Source organism: Sorex fumeus, unplaced genomic scaffold (genome assembly GCF_029834395.1).
Source record: "Sorex fumeus unplaced genomic scaffold, SorFum_2.1 ptg000030l, whole genome shotgun sequence".
NCBI lineage: Eukaryota > Metazoa > Chordata > Mammalia > Eulipotyphla > Soricidae > Sorex > Sorex fumeus.
The window spans coordinates 15058282-15085613 of NW_026606087.1; the positions used below are offsets into that span (position 1 = coordinate 15058282).

The 27332-nt window shown below is 38.1% G+C and overlaps 1 protein-coding gene across 1 annotated transcript; it reads right to left on the minus strand.

Moving 5' to 3' along the window:
* Positions 1–1543: 1543 nt before the first annotated feature.
* Positions 1544–2485, minus strand: LOC130025473 (olfactory receptor 51A7-like). Its single transcript, XM_056116409.1, has one exon. It carries the CDS (start codon positions 2483–2485, stop codon positions 1544–1546), a length of 942 nt encoding a protein of 313 aa, XP_055972384.1.
* Between the last annotated feature and the right edge of the window lie 24847 nt (positions 2486–27332).

A 27332-nucleotide genomic window follows, 5' to 3' on the forward strand; every position in this document is an offset into this window, starting at 1 on the left:
TGCCTCCAATTATATAGCTGAACTGGAGGTGGTTTGTGAGTGTGTCTCTCACATACCTAACTTTGGCTGTTCACCTTCTTGGTAAACTTTGCCCCAAGTTTTTGGTGTCTGGCCAAAGGCACACCAGCAATTTTGGGGTATCTGGAAGTCTGAAGGCGCCATCAGTCTGCTGATGCACTCACCTCACAGGTATAGACTGACCTGCTGGCGGCACCATACTCCCAAAACTCATACTATTTTTCAACAATTTTCAAATTATACTTTCATTCGCTTTTATTTTCCTTGTTGGTGAAACAATCAAATTGTACAATAAGTCTATGATAAGTCTATGATAAGTCTATGACTCATCGGATACAGTTGAGCTGATTCTGCTGTTTTGTGGTCATACTTACATTTAGTGATTTAAAATTTAACTAAAATTATGACATTTTAATAAAAATACATTGAAAATAGTACATATCAGGCACATTTGGGGCCACTGACAAAAACAAAAGTAAAACTCTTAAGTCATGATGATATAGAATATGAATTTTAAAAAATCGTAATACTGTTCCTTAAAATTATATCTGTAACAAATAGAAAGTATTCTACAAAACCAGCCAAAGATAAACTGATGGATACTGAGTTAAAGAAGAAATTAATGGATTACCAAAAGAGCTGAAAGTTTAAGTAGAGCTTAACTACTTTAAGCTTTCCATTTAATTTTAATTATTATGAAATAATTGTTTTTGTAGTGAACCTTGCCATATTCAACATATTTTATAATACTCAAGGACAGGGAGGGAAGATTAGTAATTTCTGTGAATTGTGCTATCACTCCAGGTGGGTTGGAGCAATAGCACAGCGGGTAGGGCATTTGCCTTACACGCGGCCTACCCGGGTTCAATTCCTCCATCCCTCTTGAAGAGCCTGGCAGGCTACTGAGAGTATCCTGCCCATATGGCAGAGCCTGGCAAGCTCCCGATGACGTATTCAATATGCCAAAATCAGTATCAAATTTTACAATGGAGACGTTACTGGTGCCTGCTCATGCAAATCGATGAACAACAGGAAGACAGTGCTACAGTGATTACATACACACAGAGGTTTGGTAGATATCTTAAGTATATGTGAATTAAAAACGTATGTATAACTTTTCAGTACACTTCAGTCTTTGCTTTCCCGGCCATCCTCTAAGTTTGCCCCATTTTTCTAAATGACCATATTATTATTACTATTTTCTGTTTTGGTTTAGAATACTTTGAAAATTTCTTTTATCCTACTTAGAAAATTATACCAATTTACATACATAGCTATTTGCATGTGGAAACAAAAATTAGGAAAAAGATGGAAAAGAGTTGTAGGAAATCGATGACTACACACTTAAGTTCTGAGATTATAAAGAAAACAATTGCCGTTTAAACTATTAATTTGAAATTTGATGTGCCTGCTTAATTCTGCAGTGTATATTTGTCTTCACTCTATTCTTTCATTGCTATATTCATATTCCTAAAGTTGCTTATAATAAAGAAAGGTGGGTATTGATTGCAGCAGAAATTTACGATTAATCCTGTTTCTGACGAAATTTTGCCAGAATCCGATTTCTAATCTGTTGACTCTTCACAGAGTACACAATGGGATTCATCAGAGGGGGAAGCAAAAGGAAGAGATCAGCTATTAATATCCTAACAATTGAAGAAACATTTTTACCAAAGCGATGAAGGGCAGCCAAGGTGACTATAGGCACATAGAATATCAGTACAGCACAGATGTGAGAGACACATGTGTTAAAAACTTTGAGGCGACCCTTGTGTGAGGAAATACCTAGAACAATTTTCAGAATCAGAATGTATGACACAAAAATAAAAAATAGGAAAAGTAAAGATAAAGTAGCTACAAACATTCCATATATGACATTAATTCTGTTGTCAGAACAGGCCAACTTCATGACATCCTGGTGGAGGCAGTAGGAATGGGATAAAAGGTTTTTCTTACAGAATTTTAGTCTCTTTAGAATAAAAGGGAATGGAAGGACAAGCAAAATACACAATGCTCCAAATGCAAGTGCAATTTTAATGATTCTGCCAGTGGTCAGGATGGAGGTATATCTAAGCGGGTTGCCAATGGCTATAAAGCGATCCATAGACATGATAACAAGAACTGATGACTCCATTGCTGTGAATTCATGGATGAAAAACTCCTGTGCAATACAGGCATCAGGGGAAATGGAAGTGACATTGAACAAGAAGATTCTCAGCATGGTTGGAAGGGAGGAGATGCACAATCCCAGGTCAGAAAAGGCCAGCATGAAGAGAAAGTAATACATAGGTTCATGCAGAGAAGTCTCTGTTTTTATGAAGTAAAGGATGGTGCAGTTCCCTAGGATGGAAATGAGGTATATGAAGCAAATTGAGATGGAGATCCAAAGGTAAGCATGCTCCATCCCTGGGATCCCAGTGAGGAAGAAAGTTGAGAGTTCTACTTCAGAAGTGTTGAAGACTGACATTATAAGAATATAAGAGAATAAAGATGTAGTTGTCAGATGAATATTCCTGCAATGATATAATAGATTGACTTGAAAGTCTGCATGTTATCTGGTTAGTGTGAGTAGTGGCATTGCAGAACATCTACAAATATTCTTAGGATTAAAACAATATATGATATAATTTAAAGGAGTAGATACAGAAATGAATGATATCTAGTAGACCATCAATAGAAACATAAAAATACACATGTCCCCAAATGAGGTAGAAAAAATTTAAAGGATTTTCTACAAATTATAGAATGAAAAGGAAAATATTTTTAGATTCTTCTTCCTCTAGCAGTGTTTTTCAGCTGTTTTACTCCTAAAGACTAGCAAAAATAGGGAAAAAATCTAAACTTATTTAAGATAAAATTCAAAACAAAATCTAGGACATAATTTCACTTTTTTTTTTTTTTTTGCTTTCTGGGTCACACCCGGCGATGCACAGGAGTTACTCCTGGTTTATGCATTCAGGAATTACTCCTGGTGGTGCTCGGGGGACCATAAGGGATGCTTGGAATTGAACCTAGGTAGGCTGCGTGCAAGGCAAACACCTACCTGCTGTGCTATTGCTCCAGCCCTCTAATTTCACATTTCTAATACAGAAAATTTCAAAAATTTCTAATACAGAAATTTAAAAAACACTATAATTACATTTATGGGTATTTTCTCTCTCCCCTGCAATACATGGTTTAGTCTATGTATTAAGTGTTAGTACCCTTTAAATTTTACATTTGGCATTAAATTTTTCTAGACAGCAGTTAAAACACACTAACTCTATTTATGTAGATATAGAATGAAATAGGGTATTGCATGCTATAATTTCATTTGCAGTTACTGAAGAATAATGAGTTTTTAGCTAAATTTTTTTCTAAAATTGAGTTGGGACAGTGATACATCCATATGAAAATCTATGAAGGCAGAACCTTGTATATCATAATACACAAAAATTTATTCAAAATATATCATAGACAGAGGTTCAAAGGTAAAAACTAAAGGTATTAAAAGGAAAAATGGGTGGTAATTTTTTATGAACTTTGATCTGGATTTAGAACACGTATTATTTTAGCTATAAATACCATTAGTAGTAGGAAAAACATATACAAATAGAACTTTATTACAATTACAACATTGTGATTCAAACATCATTAAGAAAATAGAATGATGGTACATTTGTAAATCATTTAGGAAATTTAAGATCCATGAAGAGATGCTTACCTTAATTCTCATATCCAATAAAATCTCTGACATGCTAGAACAGTCCCTATTCTGATGTTGAGGTCTTTAATCCATTTTGATCTTACTTTTGTACATGGTGTTAGGCAGAGTTCTGAGCCTATTTTTTTGCATGTAGCCGTCCAGTGATGCCAACACAATTTATTAAAGAGGCTTTCCTTACTCCACTTCACATTACTTGCACCTTAAGGTACATTGAAGATAAAGTTGGCAAAACCCTCCATGACATTGAAGCTAATGGTATCTTCAAAGATGCCATGCCACTGGCCGAGCAAGTGAAAACAGAGATAGATAAATGGGACTATCTTAAACTAAGAAGCTTCTGCACCTCCAAAGAAACAGTGACCAAAATACAAAGACAGTCTACAGAATGGGAAAGGATATTCACCGAATACACATCTGACAAGGGGTTGATATCCAGGATATACAAAATACTGGTTAAACTCCACAAGAAGAAAACATCCAACCCCATCCAAAAATGGGGCAATGAAATGAACAGAAACTTTCTCAAAGAAGAAATCCGAATGGCAAAAAAGCACATGAGAAAATGCTCTACATCATTAATCATCAGGGAGATGCAGATCAAAACCACAATGAGATACCATCTCACACCTCAGAGACTAGCCCACATTCAAAAGAACAAAAGCAACCGATGCTGGCGTGGATGTGGCGAGAAAGGGACACTCCTTCACTGTTGGCGGGAATGTCCACTGGTTCAGCCCTTCTGGAAAACAGTATGGACGATTCTCAAAAAATTAGAAATTGAGCTCCCATTTGACCCAGCAATACCACTCCTGGGAATATATCCCAGAGAGGCAAAAATGTATAGTCGAAGTGACATCTGCACTTGTTTGTTCATTGCAGCACTCTTTACAATAGCCAGAAACTGGAAGAAACCTGAGTGCCCAAGAACAGATGACTGGTTAAAGAAACTTTGGTACATCTACACAATGGAGTACTATGTAGCTCTTAGAAAAGATGAAGTCATGAAATTTACATACAAGTGGTACAATATGGAAAGTATCATGCTAAGCGAAATGAGTCAGAAAGAGAGGGATAGACATAGAAAGATTGCATTCATCTGGGGGATATAAAGTAACAAAGTATGAGATTAATACCCAAGAATAGCTGAGATCAGCACCAGGAGGATTACTCCATAACTTAGAGGCCAGTCGGGTATCCTAGAGGAAAGGGCAGTTCAGATAGAGAAGGGAGCACCAAATAAAGGATGTTTGGAGGATCCTCCCAGGAGGGGAGATGCATGTCGAAAGTAGACTATGGACTGAACATGTTTGCCACTCAATGCCTCTTTTGCAGACCACAACACCCAAAAGGAGAGAGAGAACACAGGGGATTGCCCTGCCACAGAGACAGGGGGGATGGGGGGATGGGGGTGGGAGGGATATTATCCATGGTGGTGGAAAATGGGCACTGGTGGAGGGATGGGTATCTGATCATTGTATAATTGAAACCAAAGCACAAAAAATTGTAAATCTACAACTTTAAAAAAAATAAAATACAATAAAGGGGAAAAAAAAAAAGAACAGTCCCTATTAACACAATGAGCTGTGCCCAGAGTAAAATTCTTGTCTCCTTCTTACTCTGTTCTGCCACTCAGTTCCTAGAACTGGCACAGGCAATCTTCTTGAGATAGACTCTGTCTATTTTATAAGTTTCACTCCCTTCTTGGAATTGACTCAGAATATTTTATATACCGCTTATTACAGTTTTAGAAATATATATGTGTATATATATATATATATATATATATATATATTCTGATGTCACATTTCTCAGAACTGACTAATCTACAGAGAGCAGGAATTTGTACCTAAATTACCTGGCAATTTAGGTGAAAATTCAATACAATTGACAAATTGACAATAAAAGACACCCTAAAAATGATAATAACAAAACCTCTCTTTCTCACCTCACTCTGTGCACTCTCTCACTTTTTTCTCATCCCCCTTCTACAAACACTACAAACAAAGACACACACAGACACACACATACACACACAAAAAATGTTAGTTTTGCTGGTGTGTTATTTCTTTAATTGACTTTAATAAACTTTTCTCTCATTGAAACTGCCTTGATCTTTAATACATTCTTTTACCATCATTCTTTTTGGACCCAGTAGGGCCTGATTTCCTACATCTATTCCCTTTTAAAGTGAGTTATGAAACTGTTCATCTTTTTTTTCTCATTTTAAAACTCTAAAATGGAAATGGCCTGTAGCACTGTTCTCCCATTGTTCATCAATTGGCTCGAGCGGGCCCAGTAACGAATCCATTGTGAGACTTGTTGTTACTGTGTTTGGCATATTGAATACGTCACAGATAGGGTAGCTTGCCAGGCTTTGCCATGCGGGGCAGAAATGTGTCTGGACCCCTCAGTAGGTCACTGTTGCCAAGCCACCCCAGAAGGGAAAGGGTGCTGTCCCTCTTCCTTCTCCCCCTTGGAGGCTCGGTGACCGCCATTCGCCAGAGGCCATTAGACAGTCAGGTTTCAGTCCTCAGTGACAAGACACGCAGGGCCTCATGGGATGGGGGTGGAGCCGGCCCCTTCCTCCCCATCCCAAAGAGACCCCAAGTTGCTGCCCATGAATGGCCTCTCTGGCTCCTGATCAAGCTCTTTAATGGCCATGATCCCAGAGACTCAGAAACGAATCTCGAAACCCAGTGGCTTTTGGCAGAAATGCATCTGGTCCCTGTAGTAGGTTACAGGTGCTGGGCCAACCCAGGTGGGAATAGGTGTCATGCCTTGGCTTGTTCCTCCTGGAGGCCCGGTGGTCGCCATTCTCCAGAGGCCACTGGACAGACTGGGACCGCAGTGATGAAACATGCAGGGCCTCACAGGAAGGGGGTGAAGCTGGCCCTTTCCTCCCCAACCCAAGGAGATCCCGAGTTGCAGCCCACAAATGGCTTCTCTGGCTCCTGATCAAGCTGCTTAACAGCCATGATCCCAGAGACTCAGAAACAAATCTCGAAACCCAGTGGCTTTTGGCAGAAATGTGTCCGGACCTCACAGTAGGTTACTGTCGCCAGACTACCCCAGGAGGGAAAAGGTGCTGTCCCTCTACCTACCCCTCTTTGGAGGCTTGGTGGCTGCAATACTTCAGAGGCCACTGGACAGTCAGGAATGGGCCCTCAGTGACGAGACACAGGGGGCCTCACAGGATGTGTAAGGAGCCGGCCCTTTACTCCCTGTCCCAACAAGACCCCGAGTCACCATCCACGAATGGCCTCTCTGGCTCCTGATCAAGCTGCTTAATGGCCATGATCCCACAGACTTTCGAACAAATCTCGGAACTCAGCAGGTTTTGGCAGAAATCCCTCCAGATTTGTGTTAAAATTTCAGAATTTCAAAATCGCGCATCAACTACTGCAGCCACACAACATCATGTGTTATTAATAACCAGCAATAGAAAACAAACTGTCTACTGTTGTCTTTTTAGCAGATCTGAGTATCGGGGTAAAATCCCAAATAATAATGGTGGGTCTGGTGTCAAATATTTTATGTGATCAAAGTAGAGAGAATAATATGGAAATCATCTGCCCCACAGGTAGGGGGAGAGTGTGGGATGAGGTCTATACTGGAGTTTTTCTGATGGAGAATGGGCACTGGTGAAGGTACGGGTGTTTCACTGTATGACTGAACTTAAACCTGGAAGCTTTGTAACTGCTCTCACGGTGATTCAATAAATAAAATTATTAAAAATTAAAAAAAAGAAAGTTAGAGGGTTGTACATAGCCCAGATGGTGCAGCAGGAAGTGTGCCTGCCTTGCATGCAGCCAACCTGGGTTTGATACCTGGCACCATATGGTTCCCTGAACCCAACCAGGAATGAACCTTGAGTACAGAGGCAGGAATAAGCCCTGAGCAACCAGCAGATGTCCCACCACCACCAATAAAAAAGGTAGGGACCAGAAATATGGTCTAAGGGTAAAACATTTGCCTTGCAAGTGACTGAACCTTATTCAATCCCTGGCACCACATATGCTGCTACACTTGGGATCAACATATACAGGATCATTGCAGTCACACTATTAAAAAATACAAATTTGGGTCGATTAGACAGTACACTAAATAAGGCATTTGCCTTGCAGGTAGCAAAACCAGTTTGATCGTCACTACCACATATGGTACCCTGTACCTCCAGGAGTGAATCCTGAGCACAGAGACAGGAGTAATCCCTGAGCAGAATCTGGGTAACACACACTCCCTCAAGGATACCCATGACCTGCAACTTTTCCTGTCAAATAGAACTCAACAGATTGATTATATTGAATTGGGGGCAGGGAGGTCTCCCAAGCAGTGTTCAGGAAGCACAGAGATCCCTCTCAGCAACTCTCAACCAGTTGAGCAGGTGATTCAGTGCCAGGGGCACAAGCATCTGGTACTACTTGGGCCCTGCAGTGCTAGGGATTGCCACTACCACCCCAGCAGTGTTCAGGGGCCTCCACATTTACACTTCATGATGGTTAGGAGGCGGGGAAGACATGTAATACAGAGAATATAACTGAGATGTGCCGGAGAAGTGCCTTAACCTCTCTATTATCTCTCTGACCCAAATATGAGTATGATGGTTGGTTACCCATGTGGGCCTAAGGAAAGCACAGAAGGCTGGAAGACAGTGAGAGAAAGTATAACTGAAGTAGGCAGGCAGGTAGATAAGGAGGGGCTGCACGACAGAGTTCTGGGAAGTAATAAAACCAGCCAGCCTACAGCTATTAGAACCCAAGAACTAAGGCCTATGACCTTTATCTGGTGCCAGCAGAGACCCAGAGAGTGCTGGACCCCACCTCTGAGAGAAGCTCCAGCAGGAACAAAGGCCAGGAAAGGAATATCAAAGAAGACCATCCACTGCTACCAGCTCTACCCCCTAGGCAACTGAGCCCATGTGCTGCTGTTGAGTGAATGTGGTAGCCAAGCACATGTCACATGCATATCCCCTCTTGAGATGTGGACTTTCATACCTAGTGCTGGGATGTGTGCCTGTTCCCTCTTCATTTTGGAGAAACCCATGTTCTCTCTAGAATACATTATTCTCTCTCTCTCTCTCTCTCTCGCTCGCTCTCTCTCGCTCTCTCTCTCCCTCTCCCCCACCCTCCCTCCCCTTCCTCAAAATTTCTAAATAAAATCTGCTATGCTTCAAAAAAAGAGATAAGAGCAGTTACAGTTGTTTTACAACTTTAGAAAAACACTGAAACAACACTGAACAGTACTCTTTAAAAGGAATTGTGTGGTTTAAATAATGTTATGGAGCAATCGCACAGCAGGTAAGGTGTTTGCCATACACGTGCCTGATACGGGTTCGATTTCTCCATCCCTCTCAGAGAGCCCGGCAAGCTACTGAGAGTATCCCGCCCGCACGGCAGAGCCTGGCAAGCTCCCCATGGTGTATTCAATTTGCCAAAGACAGTAACAACTAATCTCACAATGGAGACATTACTGGTGCCTGCTCGAACAAGTTGATGAACAATGGGAGAACAGTAGTACAGTGCTATATATAAAGCAAAAGCACCTAAAAAAACTTATCTTTATGTTGCTTTTATATAGCAAAATGCACTATGAAGTGATGTTTCATTATTTTATTTAAAAAGCACCTAGACACAAGCTATGTCCTCACTATAACTGCAGTACATAGTCAGGAAGTTCAGCTTCTATTAGGGAATTTGGGGGGTATGTAAGATGGTTGCAAAATATTTTAATGTACATGGAACATGAATTCTCTACCAATGTTTTATATAACATAGACAGGCAAAACTAGGTCATTATTTTAAAGTATCAGACAGAAGAACTGAGGGTATGACCAGTGGGAAAGAATGAATATAACAAGGAGAGGCAAAATTTCACACACACACACACACACACACACACACACACACACACACACACACACACACCCTTGTACAGCAATGAGGGAATTTGTGAAGATTGCAACAATGCCTTGAAAGAAAGATCATCCTTAAGGAGCTACAAATATGTGGAAAATGTGAGGTTATCTTACAACAATGCTAGTCAAGTAGGACTTATCTCTATTGTCTTTAATTCTGATCACAGTCCAGTTACTAATGTCATTAGCTTGAAATACAGGGAATGGCTAAGAAGCAGGCTTATGAAGAGAGACACATACCACTTCAAAATTGGGAAATTCACTGCTTACATTTCCTTCCTCTATTTTCAAGTGACTTTTGTAAGCTAATTTTATATATAGTTATATGCTTTAAATGAAAAATTATGCCCTTATTTTGGAGAGTTCATATTTAAATTAATTGTGATTTATACAAAATCTATGAAGTAGGCACCAAGGGAGAAAACCCCTTATTTACTAATTTCAGGTTGCCATAGAATCGATTAATGATTGAAGACAAAAAGCCATAAAACATCCAAAAATTTAAAAAAAAATGTTTGGAGAGGCTGGAGTAATAGTACAGTGAGTAGGGGGCACTTGCCTTGTACGTGCCTGACATGATTTAATCCCTGATGGTCCATAGTTCCACCAAGCTCCACCAGAAGTGATCTATGAGTGCAGAGCCAGGACTAAGACCTGAGCACATCCTGATGTGCACCCCCAGCACCCCCAAAAAATAAAATAAATGTTTAGGGACAAAATTCCATAAATCAAAAATATTTGCAGTGAAAAGATATTTTCCAAAGAGATGCCATCTTTTTAACACAGGAAATTGTCAGGGATCTTTGGATAGGTCTCATAGTTAGGAATGGTACCCTAATGGACTGCAAGAAGTAAAGAAACCTCCCATTTGGAAGTCCATTCTCCACGACAACGCCTTAAAATAACCACTAGTTCAAGATGAGGGAGTTTGGGGGAGGTGGGAGGGGGGTGTTCAACTCGACTATGTAACCAAGAACTAACAAGCAACTCTGGACTCCACTCAACCTAAGGGCATACATTTCCTCTCCTTTGGGGTCTCTCTCTCTCTCACTCTCTATTTCTCTCTCTGACTGCCTATCTGCATTCTCATAGCAATATTTCTGTCTTCCCCAGAAATACTGTGTTAAGGAAAGAAATACTTTTTCTGGGGAGAAAGACAACCAGCAGTACAATCCATGTATAACTTGAAACTCACCTGTTTTCCAAAAAAATATAACCTCACCTGTGCCATGCTAGTACAGCTCCCTGGAAATTCAAAAATAAGGACTAGCACCCACTGTGAACCTCTAGTGGTCTCAGGTTCAGTTGATGACTTCCTTTGTGGAGTGGCAGCACTTTACTTGTGACACCCAACAGGAGCTTGATCAGTCCTTTACCAGTCCTTACCTTTTAGGAAACACTCCCACCTCAAGTTCATTGCTTAAAGTCTCTGAATTTACATATATCTTTTTCTGTTATTCTCATTAAGTTACTTTGTTGTCAATCAAGTGAAGAAGAATGTGAGGCTAAAACTTAATTAAAAATCTATTGAAAAATATTTTGGATTTAGTCAAAATGGAGCGATAGCACAGCGGGTAGGGTGTCTGCCTTGCACGCAGCCAACATGGCCGACCCGAGTTCGATTCCTCCGCCCCTCTCGGAGAGCCTGGCAAGCTACCGAGAGTATTCGATATGCCAGACACAGTAACAACAAAGTCTCCAGTGGAGACGTTACTGGGCCTGCTCGAGCAAATCGATGATCAACGGGAGGGCCTTTACTTTACTTTACTTTACTTTACTCTTACTTGTCACTATTGTCTTCTCACTGACACCCACTTCAAATTGAGTGTTCTTGTTTATCTGTATCTTGAAACAATGCATATACTTACACAGAACTGGCAGTGAGCCAGTGCTCAGGAAACATGTCCAGAACAAGGTCTCAGAGGGTCTTGATTACATTCTGTACTCACCTAGTGATTCTAGCTTAACACTCAATTGAATGCGACCATTTGACAGGACATGCTAGATTTCAACCAGATATTTCCATTAATGTTCTTTATAGATTGTTCAGGTGATGACATCCTTCTCAATCATTTTGAGATTATAGTCAGAGATATTATATATAACTTTCATCTAGATCTTGTGTAAAGCTAGTCATGGCTGTGAATATTAAGAAACTTACCACGAAGTGGGTTAATCCTTTGATCCATATCCCAGAAGAAAAAGTGGTTGGGGGATTGGAGGTGCTATGAAGTCACCAGAATTTTACTGCCATGATGGCAACAATGACTTATTCTAATATGCAGAAATTACTGCTACCCATCTTCTATTGGCTGAAACAACTAGGGATATTCTATTTCAACAGCTTTTATAGAGAGTGAAGAAAAATTCCCTGTAGAAAAAGTCCCCTAAAGGTGACTGTGATTTGGAAGTTATTAACCTTTATAAATGGAAAGAATTAGTTCTCAGAGGAAAACACCATTTAAGCCAATTAGACTTCTTTTAAAAATAATGATTTTTCTCTCCTTCTTGATGAATATCATGTAGAGAATCTCAGAGAAATTTTCCAATAAATAATAACTATATCTTCATATAACTGCTTCTTCCACTAGATTTTATTCTCAAACTTGTAGATGTTTTCCTCCAAAATTTAGGGTCTTCAGTGATGGTGGCTTTTAATGCTAAATGCACATAAAAATTTACTATAGACTTTTTTGTTAAAATAAAAATGTCTGTACCTAATTCATAATTTTAGTTGATTTTATTACTATGGTCTGGCTATTTCATATTATTTTATGTGTAAAATTTCTTGTGGTTATTGAAGTAGAAAGATAGATTTTTGGGTGAGGGTTACAGTGAGTTCTTGGGAAATAATAAAAATCAAGATATGGTTTGAAGGATTTACTCTGTCATTAGCCCTAAGCACCCTAAAGATTGAAGGCCACTCTCACTTGTGAACACAGGACTGAGGCTGATTAGACTGTATGTTACATCAGCACCAGTCCAGAGAATGCTAGACTCCCTCAGGAGAAGTACCACAGCAATGGAAGGCTGAAGTAGGAACTTGAAGGTGTGTCAACAAAAGTCAAATATTATTAATATTTTTCTTTGTCACTCTAACCACAGAATATTAGCTATATTGAATTTAGCTATATCTAAAACTCTTACCACTGAAATTATACTAAGCTTTTGTTTTAAAACTATGTTTAGCTAACAAAAACCTTGTAAATTCTGTTTTAGTAAAGACAAGTGAAGTATTTCAAAGTTGTGGCTGATCTCATTGAATTTTGAACTGCTGGAACTCTGATTCTGTTTCATTACTATTCATATGCAATATAAATCATTGTATATATCACATATGAGTAAAGTTATCTAGTACCTATGTTTCTTACTGTGACCTACTTTCCTTAACATAATATTTTCTAAATCCATATAGGTCAGTTGGTGGGTGTGACCCCTGCCGACTGGAAGATGGAGGATCTGGGTGGAGGATGCTCAGCCCCGATCCAAGCAGGCTTGGAGATCTCAGCCCCGGGACCGGCATGCCTTTGTTCCTCTGCCGGTACCTTCAGGCATGTGAATAGTGGTCTCAGCATGGTGGTGGCTGGTTCTGGAGGTCTTCGGCTGCCGGAGCTCTGCTTGGGGTGGGGAGGGAAACTCAATCCGCCCCATCCAAGAGGCCTCAGCGAGGACAGCCACGCATGGGGGCAGGAGACTCTGCCCTGGCGCCTTGTAATCTCATCAATGGCCAATACCCAGAGACTACAAAACCCAGTTCCCAGAAGAGAACAGCGCAATCTCCTGCCCCCACACCTTGTTGTTCTCGCCGGGGCCCCTTGGTTGAGTTTCCCTCCCAGCCCCAAGCAGAACTCCGGCACCCAAAGATCTCCAGAACCAGCCACCACCATGCTGAGACCATTCTCCACACGCATGAAGGTACCAGCAGAGGAACAAAGGCATGCGGGTCCCAGGACTGAGATCTCCAAACCTGCTCGGATCAGGGCTGAGTATCCTCCACCCAGATCCTCCATCTTCCAGTAGGCAGGGGTCACACCCACCAACTGACCCCCTGGCGCCGTGTAATCCCATCAATGGCCAAGACCCAGAGACTACAAAACCCAGCTTCCAGAAGTGCGTGGCCGCAAATGCGGCCACACGACATCTTATTATCTCATTCTTACTTTGGACAACCTAGCAGGCTACCGAATGTAACCTGCCCACATGGCAGAGTCTGGCAAACTCCCCGTGGTATACCCAATATGCCAAATACCAGTACAAATGATGGGTCTCATTCTCCTAACCCTGAAAAAGCCTTGAATATGGCACTTTAAAATCTCAGAGCTAGGACGAAGGAGACATTACTGGTGCCTGCTTGAGGCAAACAACGAACAACAGGATGATCGTGATCATGATCCATAGAGGTTGTATGGGAAAAAATAGGCAAGTCGCCTTTTTATGTCTGAGTATATCTTTCTATCTCTCTATACCACACCTTCTTTATTCTTTATTGGACAGTTGAACTTCCCCAGATGATGGTTGTAAATAATGGTGTAATGAAATGCAATTAACCTTTCAAATTAGTTTATTTGCATGTTTTCTGAATCTGAAAAACCTATACTGGTGTAGAATTTCTGGGTTATATGGCATTTATACTTCCTTGATGCTAAACTTTATTGTTTTTTTAGGTCTTCAGTTCCTTCCTAATTCAGTGTTAGAAGACTGGGGATTCTAAACGTCCACTTATTTATTTAAAATATTTTTAAAATTTAATCACCTTGAATTATAAAGTTAGAGTTAATCATGATTGACTTTTAGGTATAGTGTTCCAATACGTATCCCTTCAATTGTTCCCACTTCTCTCCACCAGTGTCTCTAGTTTCCCTCCTGCCCTCCAACCTGCCTCTATGGCAAATACTCCTTTTTCTTTTTTACTTTTATACCATTATCCTGCTCTTCATTTCTATTGTTTTTCCTTAATATGTTTCCTTATATTTTGCATATGAGTGAGATCATTCTATGTCCATCCCTATCCCACTGACTCATTTTACTCAGCCTGATACTTTCCAGATATATCCATGTATCAGCAAATGGCATGACTTCATCTTTTCTTATTACCAAGTAGTATTCTATTGTGTATCTGTACCATCAATTCTTTATCCAGTTATCTGTTCTTGGGCACTTGGGTTAATTCCAGATATGGGCTATTGTGAATAGTCCTCTAATAAACATAGAAGTACAAATGTTTTTTCTGTGTTCTTGGGCCTTTAGGATATGTTCCCAGGAGTAAAATTGCTGAGTTATATGGACGCTCAATTCTTAATTTTTTGAAGAATGGTCATATTTCCTTCATGAAATTTACATGGAACAATAAATAACACTCTGCCCTCCACAGTCAAAGTAATCCTTAGGAAAAAGAATACCAGGGGCATCATTTTTTCAAATTTCAAGCTGTACGAACAAGCAGTATTAATTAAAATAGCATTGTACTATAGACAGGCCCTGAGATCAGTGAGATAGAATTGAAAGTTCATAAATATACCCTCAGGAATATGATTAATATGATAAGTTAATATTTAATAAATGAGCAAAAGCTAGAACAAACAAAGATTTTTCAATAAGTGGCATTTGGAAAACTAGTTGGCTACATGCTAAAATAATAAACTCATACCTCTTTCTAATGTCACACACAAATATCAAATCAAAATGAGCTAAATACCTCAATATTAGACTTGGATTTATAGGTAAATAAAGGAAAATAGGCAGAACTACCCATAACATTGAAGCTAGAGGCATCTTTAAGGATGAAATACCTGTGAACAGGTAAGTGGAAGCAAAAGTAAACAAATATGACTACATTAAATCAAGAAACTTTGTCAGTTCAAAGTAAAGTATGACCAGAGTACACAGAGAGCACACAGAGTGGTATAATTATTTGCCTACCACTCATTTTTGATAAAGGGTTAATCTCAAAGATATACAAAGCACTGGTAGACCTCTACAATAAAAAAAAACTAACACAATCCAAAAGTAGGGAGAAGAAATGACCAGAATGTTACTCAGAAAAGGAAAACAAATGGCCCAAAGACATACAAAATGTTTAATATTACTAATCATTAAGGAAATACAAATCAAAGCAACAGTTATATATAACTACACTCTTGTGTAGGAATTCATCAAAAAGAGCAACAACAATAAGTATTGGCTTGGATCTGGGGAAAAGAAGACATTAACTGATTGTGGGAATGTCAGTTAGTCATGTATTTCTTCTAGTTTTCCTATGAAGTGACATGAAGTTAAACATCACTGTATCACTGTCATCCCGTTCATCAATTTCCTTGAGCAGGCACTAGTAATGTCTCCTTCGTCCTAGCCCTGAGATTTTAGAAAGTGCCACATTGGAGGCTCTTTCAGGGTCAGGGGAATGAGACCCATCATTGTTACTGGGTTTTGGCATATAGAATACGCCACAGGGAGTTTTCCAGACTCTGCCGTGGGGGCAGGATACTCTTAATAGCCTGCCAGGTTCTCCAAGAGTAAGAACTATATAATATGAGGTCGCACAGATGTGAATGTAGCTGCACGTGCTTCCGGGAGCTGGGTTTTATATCTCTGGGTCTTGGCCTTTGATGGGATAACACAGTGCTGGGGGCAGTCGGTGGGTGTAATGCCTACCCACTGGAAGATGGGGTATTTGGATGGAGGAGGCCCAGTCCCGATCTGGGCAGGCTTGGAGATCTCAGCCCCGGGTCCCACATGCCTGGGTTCCTCTGCTGGTTCCTTCATGCATGAGACTCGTCTGAAGGTGTGAAGAGTGGTCATAAGAATAGCTGTGGCTGGTTCTGGAAGTTTTCGGCTACCAGGGGGCAAATTCAACCTGCCCCCCTCCAAGGGGCCCTGGTGAGGACAACCAGGCCCGGGGACAGGATACATAGTAGTCTATAGTCTTTTGTATTTCTATTCTGTTTGTTGTAATATCTTTCCTTTAATGTCATATTCTGTTTATTAGGGTTTTTCTGTTTTTTCTTTGTGAGTCTAACTAAAGGTTTGTTAATATCGTGTGTTGCTAAAAAGAGTTGCTCTTACTTTACTTGATCTTACCAATTTATTGTATCTTTGGATTTCTGTTTCACTTATTTATGCTGGATTATTTTAGTTGATTGTTTGAACCACACAAGATAGTGTTAAACAGTTTTTCTTGAATCCGTGCTCAAGAGCCACTCCTGGTACACAGGGGAGCATACACAGCATGAATAATTGAATTAAGGTCAGTAGTGAGCAATACTTGAACCTTGACCTTTACATTATTTCTTTAACCGAATTTTTTTTTATTTTTTAACTAAATCCCAGTGATATACACATTTACAAAGTTGGTCACGAATGGATTTCAGTCATATAATGTTCCAACACCTGCCTCTTCACCAGTGTACATTTCTCACCACCAATGGTCCCAGTTTCCACTGCCTACACTTCCCACCCCCATCACTTTTCTTCTCTCTCTTATCTCCTCTCTCTCTCTCTCTCTCTCTCTGTGGGGGCCTTATTAACCCAATATTTTTTATTATTATTGTAGGAATTCTGCTATTTATTCAGCCACTGATTAAGCTGATTGAATTGGGCATGAACTCCACAATTTTTAATCCCTTTTTTCTACTGATTTGGGGGCTCATTTGTAATTTTTCTAGGTTTTTTTTAAAATCTGTACCTTTTCTTGTTTCCTGGAATAATTTTGTATTGAATTAAACTTTGCTCTTATTACTGATTTTGCTGTGCCCGAATGTTCTGATAGTTTGTATATTCATTCATATTTGTTATCTGGGGATCATTTTATTTCTTCCATAATCTGGACAATTTTTCCAGTTTCTAGTGTTTTCATATTTTATTTTCTATATCAAAATTAATCTGATGTGTATCTTTTACATCTTAGTTATATGATCAGTTATATTGATTCCTAAGTATCATATTTTGCATACTGTTTTAAACAAGCTTGTATTTTTATTTCTTCCTATTTTATTATATGCATATAAACAGCAGCAGATTTTTGAGTTTTGATTCTTTTGTCATTATTTTGGTGACATTCTCAGCAATGCTTAAAACTTATTCTTGGCTCTGTGCTCAGGGATCACTCTTGATAGTCCTTAGAGGAATATATGATTATTCAGGAATTGAGTTTGGGTTGGCACGTGCAAGACAAATGCCTGAACCTCTATTCTATTGCTTAAGTATCGGTGTCTTGAATATGCAGTCTGCTACATGATTTTATTGGTTTATTTTTCTAGGATTTTACTTTTAGTAGATGCTTTAGTATTTTTCATGTATATTGTCATGTATTTTGCAATAAATAATGGTTGAATTTCCTCTTTTCCAATTCATATGCATTTGATTTCTTTTTCTTGCCTGATTATTCTTGGAAGAAATTCTAAACTACTGTACTGAAGTTGTACTGACAGTTTGCTTTGTGACTGATCCCAGAGGGAAGAATTTAAGTCTTTCATGTTTTTTTTTTCTCACTGAATATGAAGTAGCCTGGAGTTTGATATAGTGGACATTAATATCATATGTCCAAAATTTACTGCTGCTATTCATGAAATAAAGTAATCCTCACTCAATTTTGGCTGTATTATAAACAGGCAAATAAATAGTGCTAATCTGTTAGATTTAATTTTTAAGTATGTAATGTTGCAGTTTCCATAGAGAATCTCATGTTAGATATTCAAAATATGTTACAGTCGGTTGTGTCTCAGATAGGGAGCTACACCCAAGATATTTTCTCTAATATATTGTTCTCTTTGTCTACGCTTCAATGATATTCCTTATAAGATTTCTTGTAAGATGTTCTTCAAACATCTCAATATCTTATTTGCTGTCAAAAGGACTTCATTTACCATATCTAGGGTTTGAACTTTACAAATCAAGAAATAAATAGTTAACCTGAGCAGACTTTGTCAATACCGAATCTATAAAGTAATTTAAATTCCCCAAAAGTAACTGATACCACAAGATTAAATGAGCAATATTCTCTGATTGGGGTGGAGCGATAGCACAGCGGTAGGGCATTTGCCTTACAAGCCGCCAACATGGCCAACCGGAGTTCGATTCCTCCGCCCCTCTCGGAGAGCCCGGCAAGCTACCGAGAGTATCTCACCTGCATGGCAGAGCCTGGCAAGCTACCCATGACGTATTCAATATGCCAAACACAGTAACAACAAGTCTTATGATGGACACGTTACTGGACCCGCTCAAGCAAATCACTGAACAACGGGAGGACCGTGGATTCTCTGATTTGACTTGCATAGAAAAAGTACTGGTTCTATAACTATTTTGTTCTGATAAAATGCTTTTTAGGATAAAGTTTTTGAAAACAATGAAAAAGAGTTTCTGAACTTAGGATTCAAGGAGATCAGCCACAACTTTGAAATATTTTATTTGTCTTTACTAAAACAGAATTTTCAAGCTTGTAATAAGTTAAAAAATCATTTAAAATCAAAGGCTTATTATATTTTCAAAAATGAGAGCTTTCAACATAGCTTATATTCTGTTCTTAGGTTGCCTTCACGGGAAAAATCTATGGCTTTTGTTGATACATCTTGAGTGTCCTACTACAGTCTTCTATTGCTGTAGTGCTTCTCCTCTCTAAAAGATGTCTAGCATTCTCTGGACTGGTTTTGATGTTAGTTGCAGTCTAGTAAGTGTCACTATTGTATTCATAAAGTGGGTCTGGCTTCCATTGTTTATGGATACTTTAGGGCTAATAATAATTTCTTTGAATCATATCTTGGTTTTATTATTTCCCAAGAACTTTTTTTCAGTCATCCCCACCCCCGTGTTGGTCTACTTCAATAAGGTTACATCAGATTTCATAAACATAAAATAACATGAAATAGTAAAACCATAGTAATAAAATCAACTAAAATTATTAAATAGGTTCAAAAATTTTATTTTAACAAAAAATGTTCTATAGGAAAATTTTATGCTCATCTATAATTAAAAGCCATCATTACTGAAGACATTAAGTGAAATTTAAGTTTTCAAAATCCTCAGCTTTTGGAGGAAAATATCTAAAAGTTTAAGAACAAAATCTAGTGGAAGAAGAAGTTATATGAAGATATAGTTATTATTTATTGGAAAATTTCTCTGAGATTCTCTACATGACATTCATCATGAAAAAGAGAAAGATCATTATTTTAAAAGAAGCAATTAGGGCTTAAATGGCATTTTCCTCTGAGAACTAATTCTTTCCATTTATAGAGGTTAATAACTTCCAAAATACAGTCTCCTTTAGGGGACTTTTTCTACAGGGAATTTTTATTCACTCTGTACAAGCTGTTGAATTGGAATAACCCACATTGTTTCAGCCAATAGATTATCGAGTGGGTAGCAGTAATTTTGCATATCGAAATAAATCATTGTGCCATCATGGCAGCAAAATTCTGGTGACTCCAATACCCCAACCCCCTTTTTTCCCTGAGATGTGGAGCAAAGGATTAACCCAGTTTGTGGTAAGTTTCTTAATATTCACATCTATCACTAGATTTACACCAGCTCCAGAAAGAAAGTAATATATAATCTCCCCGATCAAAATGATTGGGAGGGACCTGGACAATCTACAAAGTCCAACAGTACTAGAAATACCCGCTTGAAATTCAGCAAGTTCTGTCAAATTCTTAAACCAGAATCACTAGCTGAGTACAGAAAGTAATCAAACCCAGGTACTCTGAGAATGTGTACTGGGCTTGATTCTTGAGTACTGGCTCACTGCCCCCTCCATGTAAGTATATACATTGTTTAAAAAGATGCAGATAAACCATACCACCCAGTTTGGAAGGGCCATCAGTGAGAAGACAATAGTGAGAAAAAGGAGTACCAGTTAGTAATTTTGACTAAATCCCATGTATTTCTAAATACATTTAAACTTCAGCCTCACATTCTTCTTCACTTGATTGATAACAAATTAACTTAATGAGAATAACCAAAAAAGATACATGTAAGTTCAGAGACTTTCAGCAATGAGCTGGAGGTGGAAGTGTTTCCTAAGTGGTAAGGACAGATAAAGTACTGATAAAACTCCTGTTAGGTGTCACAAGTAAAGGGCTGCCACCCCACAAAGGAAACCGTCAACTACACCTGAGAGCACTAGAGCTTTAAAGTGTGCGCAGGTCCTTATATTTGAATTTCCAGGGATCTGTACTACTAAGGCTCGGGTGAGATTATATTTTTTGTTGGAAAATAGGTTAGTTCCGAGTTATACATGGATTGTACAGCTGTTGTCTTTCTCCCCAGAAAAGTATTTTTCTCCCCAGAAAAGTATTTCTGGGGAAGGCAGATAGTGAAGTAAAGTCATTTTGTTAAAAGAATGTACTCATTCTATGAGAATGCAAAAAGAAAGAGCAAAAGACTGAGAGAGATAGAGAGGAAGAGAGAGAGAGAGAGAGAGAGAGAGAGAGAGAGAGAGAAATCCCAAAGTAGAATAAATGTATGCCCTTAATCTGAGTGGAGTCCAGAGTTGCTTGTTTTGGTTCTTGATTACATAGCTCCATGCCACCCCACCTCTCGCCCCCTAACTCCTTCATCTTGTGATGAGGGGCATTTTTAGAGAGCTGCTATGGAGAATGGATTTCCAAATGGGAAGTTTCTTTACTTATTACAGTCCAGTTAGGGTAGCATTTCTAACTGTGAGAATATCCAAAGATCCCTGATATCTCCTATGTGAAAAAGATGACATCTGGAAAATATTTTTTATCTGAAATTTTTTTAAATTTATAATATTTTTAATCCAAACATTTATTTTATTTTTTTTATTTTGACAATAGGACAGGAAACACACATCTGCATGTGCCTAGGGCTTACTCTTGGCTCTACAGTCATAGATCACTTCTGATGGCCTTGGAAGACCCTATAAAGTGTCAGGGGTCGATCTTGGTCAGTCATGTGCAAGGCAAGCTCCTTAACTACTGTACTATTGCTTCAGCCCCTCCAAACATCTCTTTATTTGTGGATGTTTTATAGTTTCTGTCTTCAATCATTTATTGGTTTTATGACAACCTGGAATTAGTGAAAGACTTAAGAGATTATACCTTTTGGTATCTACTTAATAGGCTTTGCATAAATCACAATTAATTTGAATATGGGTCCTCCAAAATGAGGCATATCTTTTCATTTAATGCATATCAGTGTATATCAAATTTGCTTACAAAAATCACTTGAAAGTAGATGGAGGAAAAATGTTCAGTGATTTCCCCAGTTTTGAAGAGGGAATTTTATGTGTGTCTTCCTAAGCCTGCTTCTTTACCATTCCCTGTATTTCAAGCTATTAACTTTAGTGATTGGAGTGGTCAGTCAGAAGAAAAGACAGTAGAAACAGAGAAGTCCTATTGACTATCATTGTTGTAAGATAACCTCAGTTTTTACGCATGTTTGTAGCTCTTTAAGGAGAATTCTTTTCTTCAAGGCATTGTTGCAGTCTTCAGACTTCTCAGTGGAGCTCTTCATTGCTGTACTAGATGTGTGTGCATGTGTGTGAGGGGGCGCTGAGGGAGTTGCAGGGAGAGAGGCGAGGGGGTAATTCTATTTCTCCTGTTTCATTCACTTTTCCCCATTGCAAATGTCCTCACTTTTTCTTTCTTTTTTTTTTTTGCTTCTTGGGGTCACACCCAGTGATGCTTAGGGGTCACTCCTGGCTCTGCACTCAGGAATTACTCCTGGCAGTGCATAGGGGACCATATGGGTTGTGGGAGATCAAACCCTGGTTGGCCATGTACAAAGCAAGCATCCTACCATCTGTACTATCACTCCACCCCCTCACTTTTTTTTTTCTGATACTTTTAAAATGACCTCCGTTTGGCATTTCTACATTATATTCCATATTGGTACAGAATTCATGTTCCTTGTATATTAAAATATCTTTTCAGTCATCTTACATATCCTCAAAATTTCCTAATAGCAGCTGAACTGCCTTACTATATTTCTTATAGTGAGAACATTTTTATTGAAATGATGAAACACCATTTCCACAGTGCAGTTTGCTATATAAAAGCAACATAAAGGCAACTATTTTAGTATGTTTTGACTTTATATGTAACAACAATATTCAAATATGATACAATTCCTTTTGTTTTATTTATTTATTGGTTTTGAGGGTTACACCCGCTGATGCTCAGGAATTACTCCTGGTAATGCTTGGGGAACATAGGGATAAGGGGGGCAAACCCGGATCATTCACATACAAGGCAGATGGACTACTTGCTATTCTATCGCTCTGGCACCCATACAATTCCTTTACAGGTGTACTGTTCAGTGTTGTTTCAGTGTTTTCCTAAAGTTGTAAAACAAATACTATTGCTCTTATCTTTGATTAGTTCAGTGGCTTTATCAAAATAAAATAAAACTATTTAGGTACGGGCAATTCTCATTCATCTCCTCCTATTTAGTTAAAATCATAGATCTACTTACTGTGTCTACAGAGTTAACTTTTCTGCATATTTTATATATTGGACATACTGTGTTTTGTGACTTATTCCTTGAAATTTTCATTGTTTTGGTTGCAGATGACGATAAGATAGCTTGTAGCCTGGAGAAAGAAGACAGACATCTACTGCTTTCCTCTTTACCCAAGTTGGTCACTTGGGGAAGTGCCTGAGTGGGTTAGGGCTGATAAAATATGTTTTGAACATCTGCTTGTCACAGATCTTCTGTTATACCAGCTGTGATCTGCAGTGAAACATCCTGACACCCATTTTATTTTTACCACATGGGGAACGCCCTACACCCTAAATTTCTTGGGAAGCCTTAGAATATGTGCTGGAGTGAGGAATTTGTCATAGCAGATAAAGGAAAATCTGCCCGAGCCGCTACCCAGGTTTCTTTCTCCTGCAGTGTGTCTTCAGCTTTGCAGAGAAGAATCAAGTAAGGTAAGCGTGATTGGGGAATATGAAAAGATAGAAAGTTTTATATTCAAGAGAGTATGTGGATTTCCCCCAGAATGATGGCTGCTAAACAAATAAGTAAAGCTAAGGCAGAATCCCCAAAATGGAAAATGTGTGCCATAAAATAAACTAAGCTGAGTTGCTGGCAAATCAAGATTTGGGGAAAATTTGTCCAACTTTTCCTTTGTGAAGTTAGTTTAAATGTAGTTTCCTCAAACTGTCTTTCCACCAGTTTGTTGCTAGGGGAAAGGGGGAAAGCTTAAAATAATCGATGGTCTTCTTTGATATTCGTAGTATGGATTTATTTTACCTTTTCTAGCGTCACTTAAGTTGTAGAATATATAAGCAGTCTCTTTTTCTTACCAAATTATAGCCCAATATATGTATTTGCAACTTTTAACTATTAATCAATTGATGGAAAATTATTCTAAAGAATTTTTCCCCAAAATATCAAGTACCATTGTTCTTGGATAAATAAGAATAGAAATTATGGTTCATACTGCAACTCTATGTTTAAAGCAATTATAATTATCAACGTGTTTTCTAAAGCTGATAAATATTTTAATAGTAATTTTGAGCTGCCATGATTTACAGTACTGTGATAATAAAAGGTCTACTGCAAACAATGTTTCAACATCACACTCTCAAGCAGAATGCATGCTGCCTTCCACCAGTTTCTCAGTCCCCCAGCCTTCATCAGCTGCCCAACCCAACCCCCATTCACTACCCTTAGTAAGGTCTGGGTTGTGAACCAGTTCTTATATTCTATTTCTTTTAGTCATTTGTTTTTAGTCATTTCCTTTAATATGTTTCTTTATCTCCAACATAAAAAATATAACATTCTTTATCTGTTTCTCTCTCTTAATCTTAACTCGGCCTCTGATAGTCTACAGATACGTTCTTTTAGCAAACTATGAGATTTCATCTTTTCTTGTACCAAATAGTATTCCATTATGTCTATTTCCACAGTTTCCCTATACAGTCTTCAAAAATACAAATTTGGATTATTTTCCATTTTTTATCTATTACAAATAATGATACAATGAACATGGGAGCAAAAATGTCTTTTAAGAATTTTCGAGTGGATCATATAGTAAATACTAAGAAGTAGAATAACTGAATAATAATATTCTTAGTCTTTTGAGCAGTATTAATAAAGTTTTCTAAAGAGGTGGAATCGGTAAATAAACATTCTCACCACTAGTGAAAGTTCTTTCTTCCCCACATCCACATCAATACTGATTGGTTTTGGGTTTTGTTTGATTTGGGTTTGGAGGCCACACTAGTGCTGTTTAGAGGTTATTCCTAGATCTATACTCAGTGTCACTCCTGCTGGTACTCAGGGTACCATACCTTGTTTCAGGGATCAAACCCAGGTTGGTCACACATTCAAGGCCTGAACCTTACCTGCTGTTCTATAACTCTAGCTCTGTTATTTGTTGTTGTTTGTTTGTTGCTTCTGTTTTAGTTTTGGAACCACACCTGGAAGTGTCTAGGCTTACTTCTGGCTCTATGGTCAAGGATCAAACCTAGTGGTGCTCAGCTTAACAGGGGATTTAGCATGGTTTGGATGAAAGCAAGGAGAAGTGATTTTGTTGATTTTGTTCTTTTTGATATATGTCAGTCTTAGTGGTGCATGGTGTTATATCATTGTTGTTTTCATTTTCATTTCCCTAACAATAACTAGAGAGCATTTTTTCATGTACTTATTTGCCATCTGTATGTCTTCTTTGAAAAAGTTTCTATTTATTTCTTCTTTCATTTTTGTATGGGATTGTTTATTCACTGCCATTAAGGTTTTGAAGTTGTTTTTATATGTCTTGGATATTATAGTACAGGTAAGCCATAGGAAAACATTTTCACCAAGTCTAAAAGGCGTCCTCATTTTTTACATTTTTTTCTTTTCTAGTTCAGAAGATTCTTAATTTGATGGAGTCTCATTAGTTTATTTTTGCTTCCATTTTATTAGAAAATGATATTGAGTTATGGGTAATGCCTCTAGAATCAATATCATGAAAAATTCCTGCTATATTTCCTCACATTTATGTGAGAAAATTCCTACATCTATTTAAATTGAATCAATTTACAGATTCAATTCAATGTTGAGGTCTTTGATTCATTTTAATTTGACTTTGTGCATGGCATAAGAAAGGAGTCTGAGTTCATTTTTTAACATGTGAATGGCTGGTTTTTTCAGTATGTTTTGTCAAGGAGATTTTTCTTTTTCTAATGTATAACCTCTGGTATACATTTTATAATACCACATGCAAAGTACTGGAGCTTGCATTTCTGTATATACTTGTGAAATTTTTATATGATTGTCTTTTTTTTTTTTTTTGCTTTTTTGGGTCATACCCAGCGATGCTCAAGGGTTACTCCTGGCATTGCTCTCAGGAATTACTCCTGGCAGTGCTTAGGGTACTATATGGGATGCCGGGGATCAAACCCAGGTCAGTCATATGCAAGGCAAATGCCCTACCTGCTGTACTATTGCTTCGACCCCTATGATTGTCTTTTTAATTTTAGCTCTTCTGATGTGTGGGGGTATAACTAATTTTAACTTTGATTTGCATTTTTAGGTTGAATATTAATATTAAAGACTCTTGTCATCTCCATTTTAGAAATGTAAAATGTATATTTTCCCAACTCACTTCAAAGAGGAATAGTTGTAGGAAAGTGAACCCTGTTGGGTCCAAGCAGCAGGGTGGCAAAAGAAAGTACCAAAAGCAAAATGCAGTTTCAGTGAGATGAAAGCTTATGTTAAAATAAAACAAAATATCCAATCTGACATAGTAGATGGAGTGAAAGGGAGATAGGCAGACAGACAGAGACAGAGAAACAGAGAGAGAGAAGTGAGAGGAGGGAGGGAAGAGAGAGAAAGAGAGAGAGAGAGACAGAGAGAGACAGAGACAGAGAAGCTAAGCATATCCTCATGAAACTTAAGTTTCCTGAATAATTTGCATATGGACTATCATTCTATTTTCTTAATGATGTTTGAATCATAATTTTAAAATTTAATAAAATTCTATTTGTATATATTTTTATTACTGCTGTTGGTGTTCATAGCTAAAAAACTTTTCTAAATCTAGTTAAAAGTTCTTAAAAGATTATCACCCAATTTTACTCTAAGACCTTTAGGTTTTAACTTTGGAACTGTATGTATGTTATACTTTAAGTTAATTTTTGTGTAAGATGTAAAATAAGGTTCTGACCATCATTTTCCATATGTATATATAGCTGCCCTTGGCCCATATTTGAAAGAATGTTTTTAGTTAAAAGTGAATATTCTTGGGGCTGGAGTGATAGCACAGTGGGTAGAGCATTTACCTTGCATGCAGCTGATTGGGGTATGATTCCCAGAATCCCATATGGTCCCCAAAGCACCACCAGGAGTAATTTCTGAGTGAAGAGCCAGGAGTAACCCCTGTGCATCGCCGGGTGTGACCCCCCCCCAAAATCAATATTCTTCAATATTGTCAAATACAGTTAGAGCATGAAATACCCTATTTGATTCTATATTTATGGGAATAATTTTTAAATGTAGATACAATTTTTTTAAAAAACTATATATTAGTGTGCTTAAACTGCTAAATTAGAGAAATTTAATGACAAAATGAAAAAACAGTTATTAATAATAAATAGACTAAGCCATGTGTTGCAGGGGAGGGAGATAATGTTTGTAAATACTGTTATAGAGTTTTTTAAAAGATTCTGTACAGATATATGAAAATATGTCATAGGTTTATTAGAATTTTTTTCTTAAAAGGTCTTTGATTTTTTTTTCTATTTTTACTAA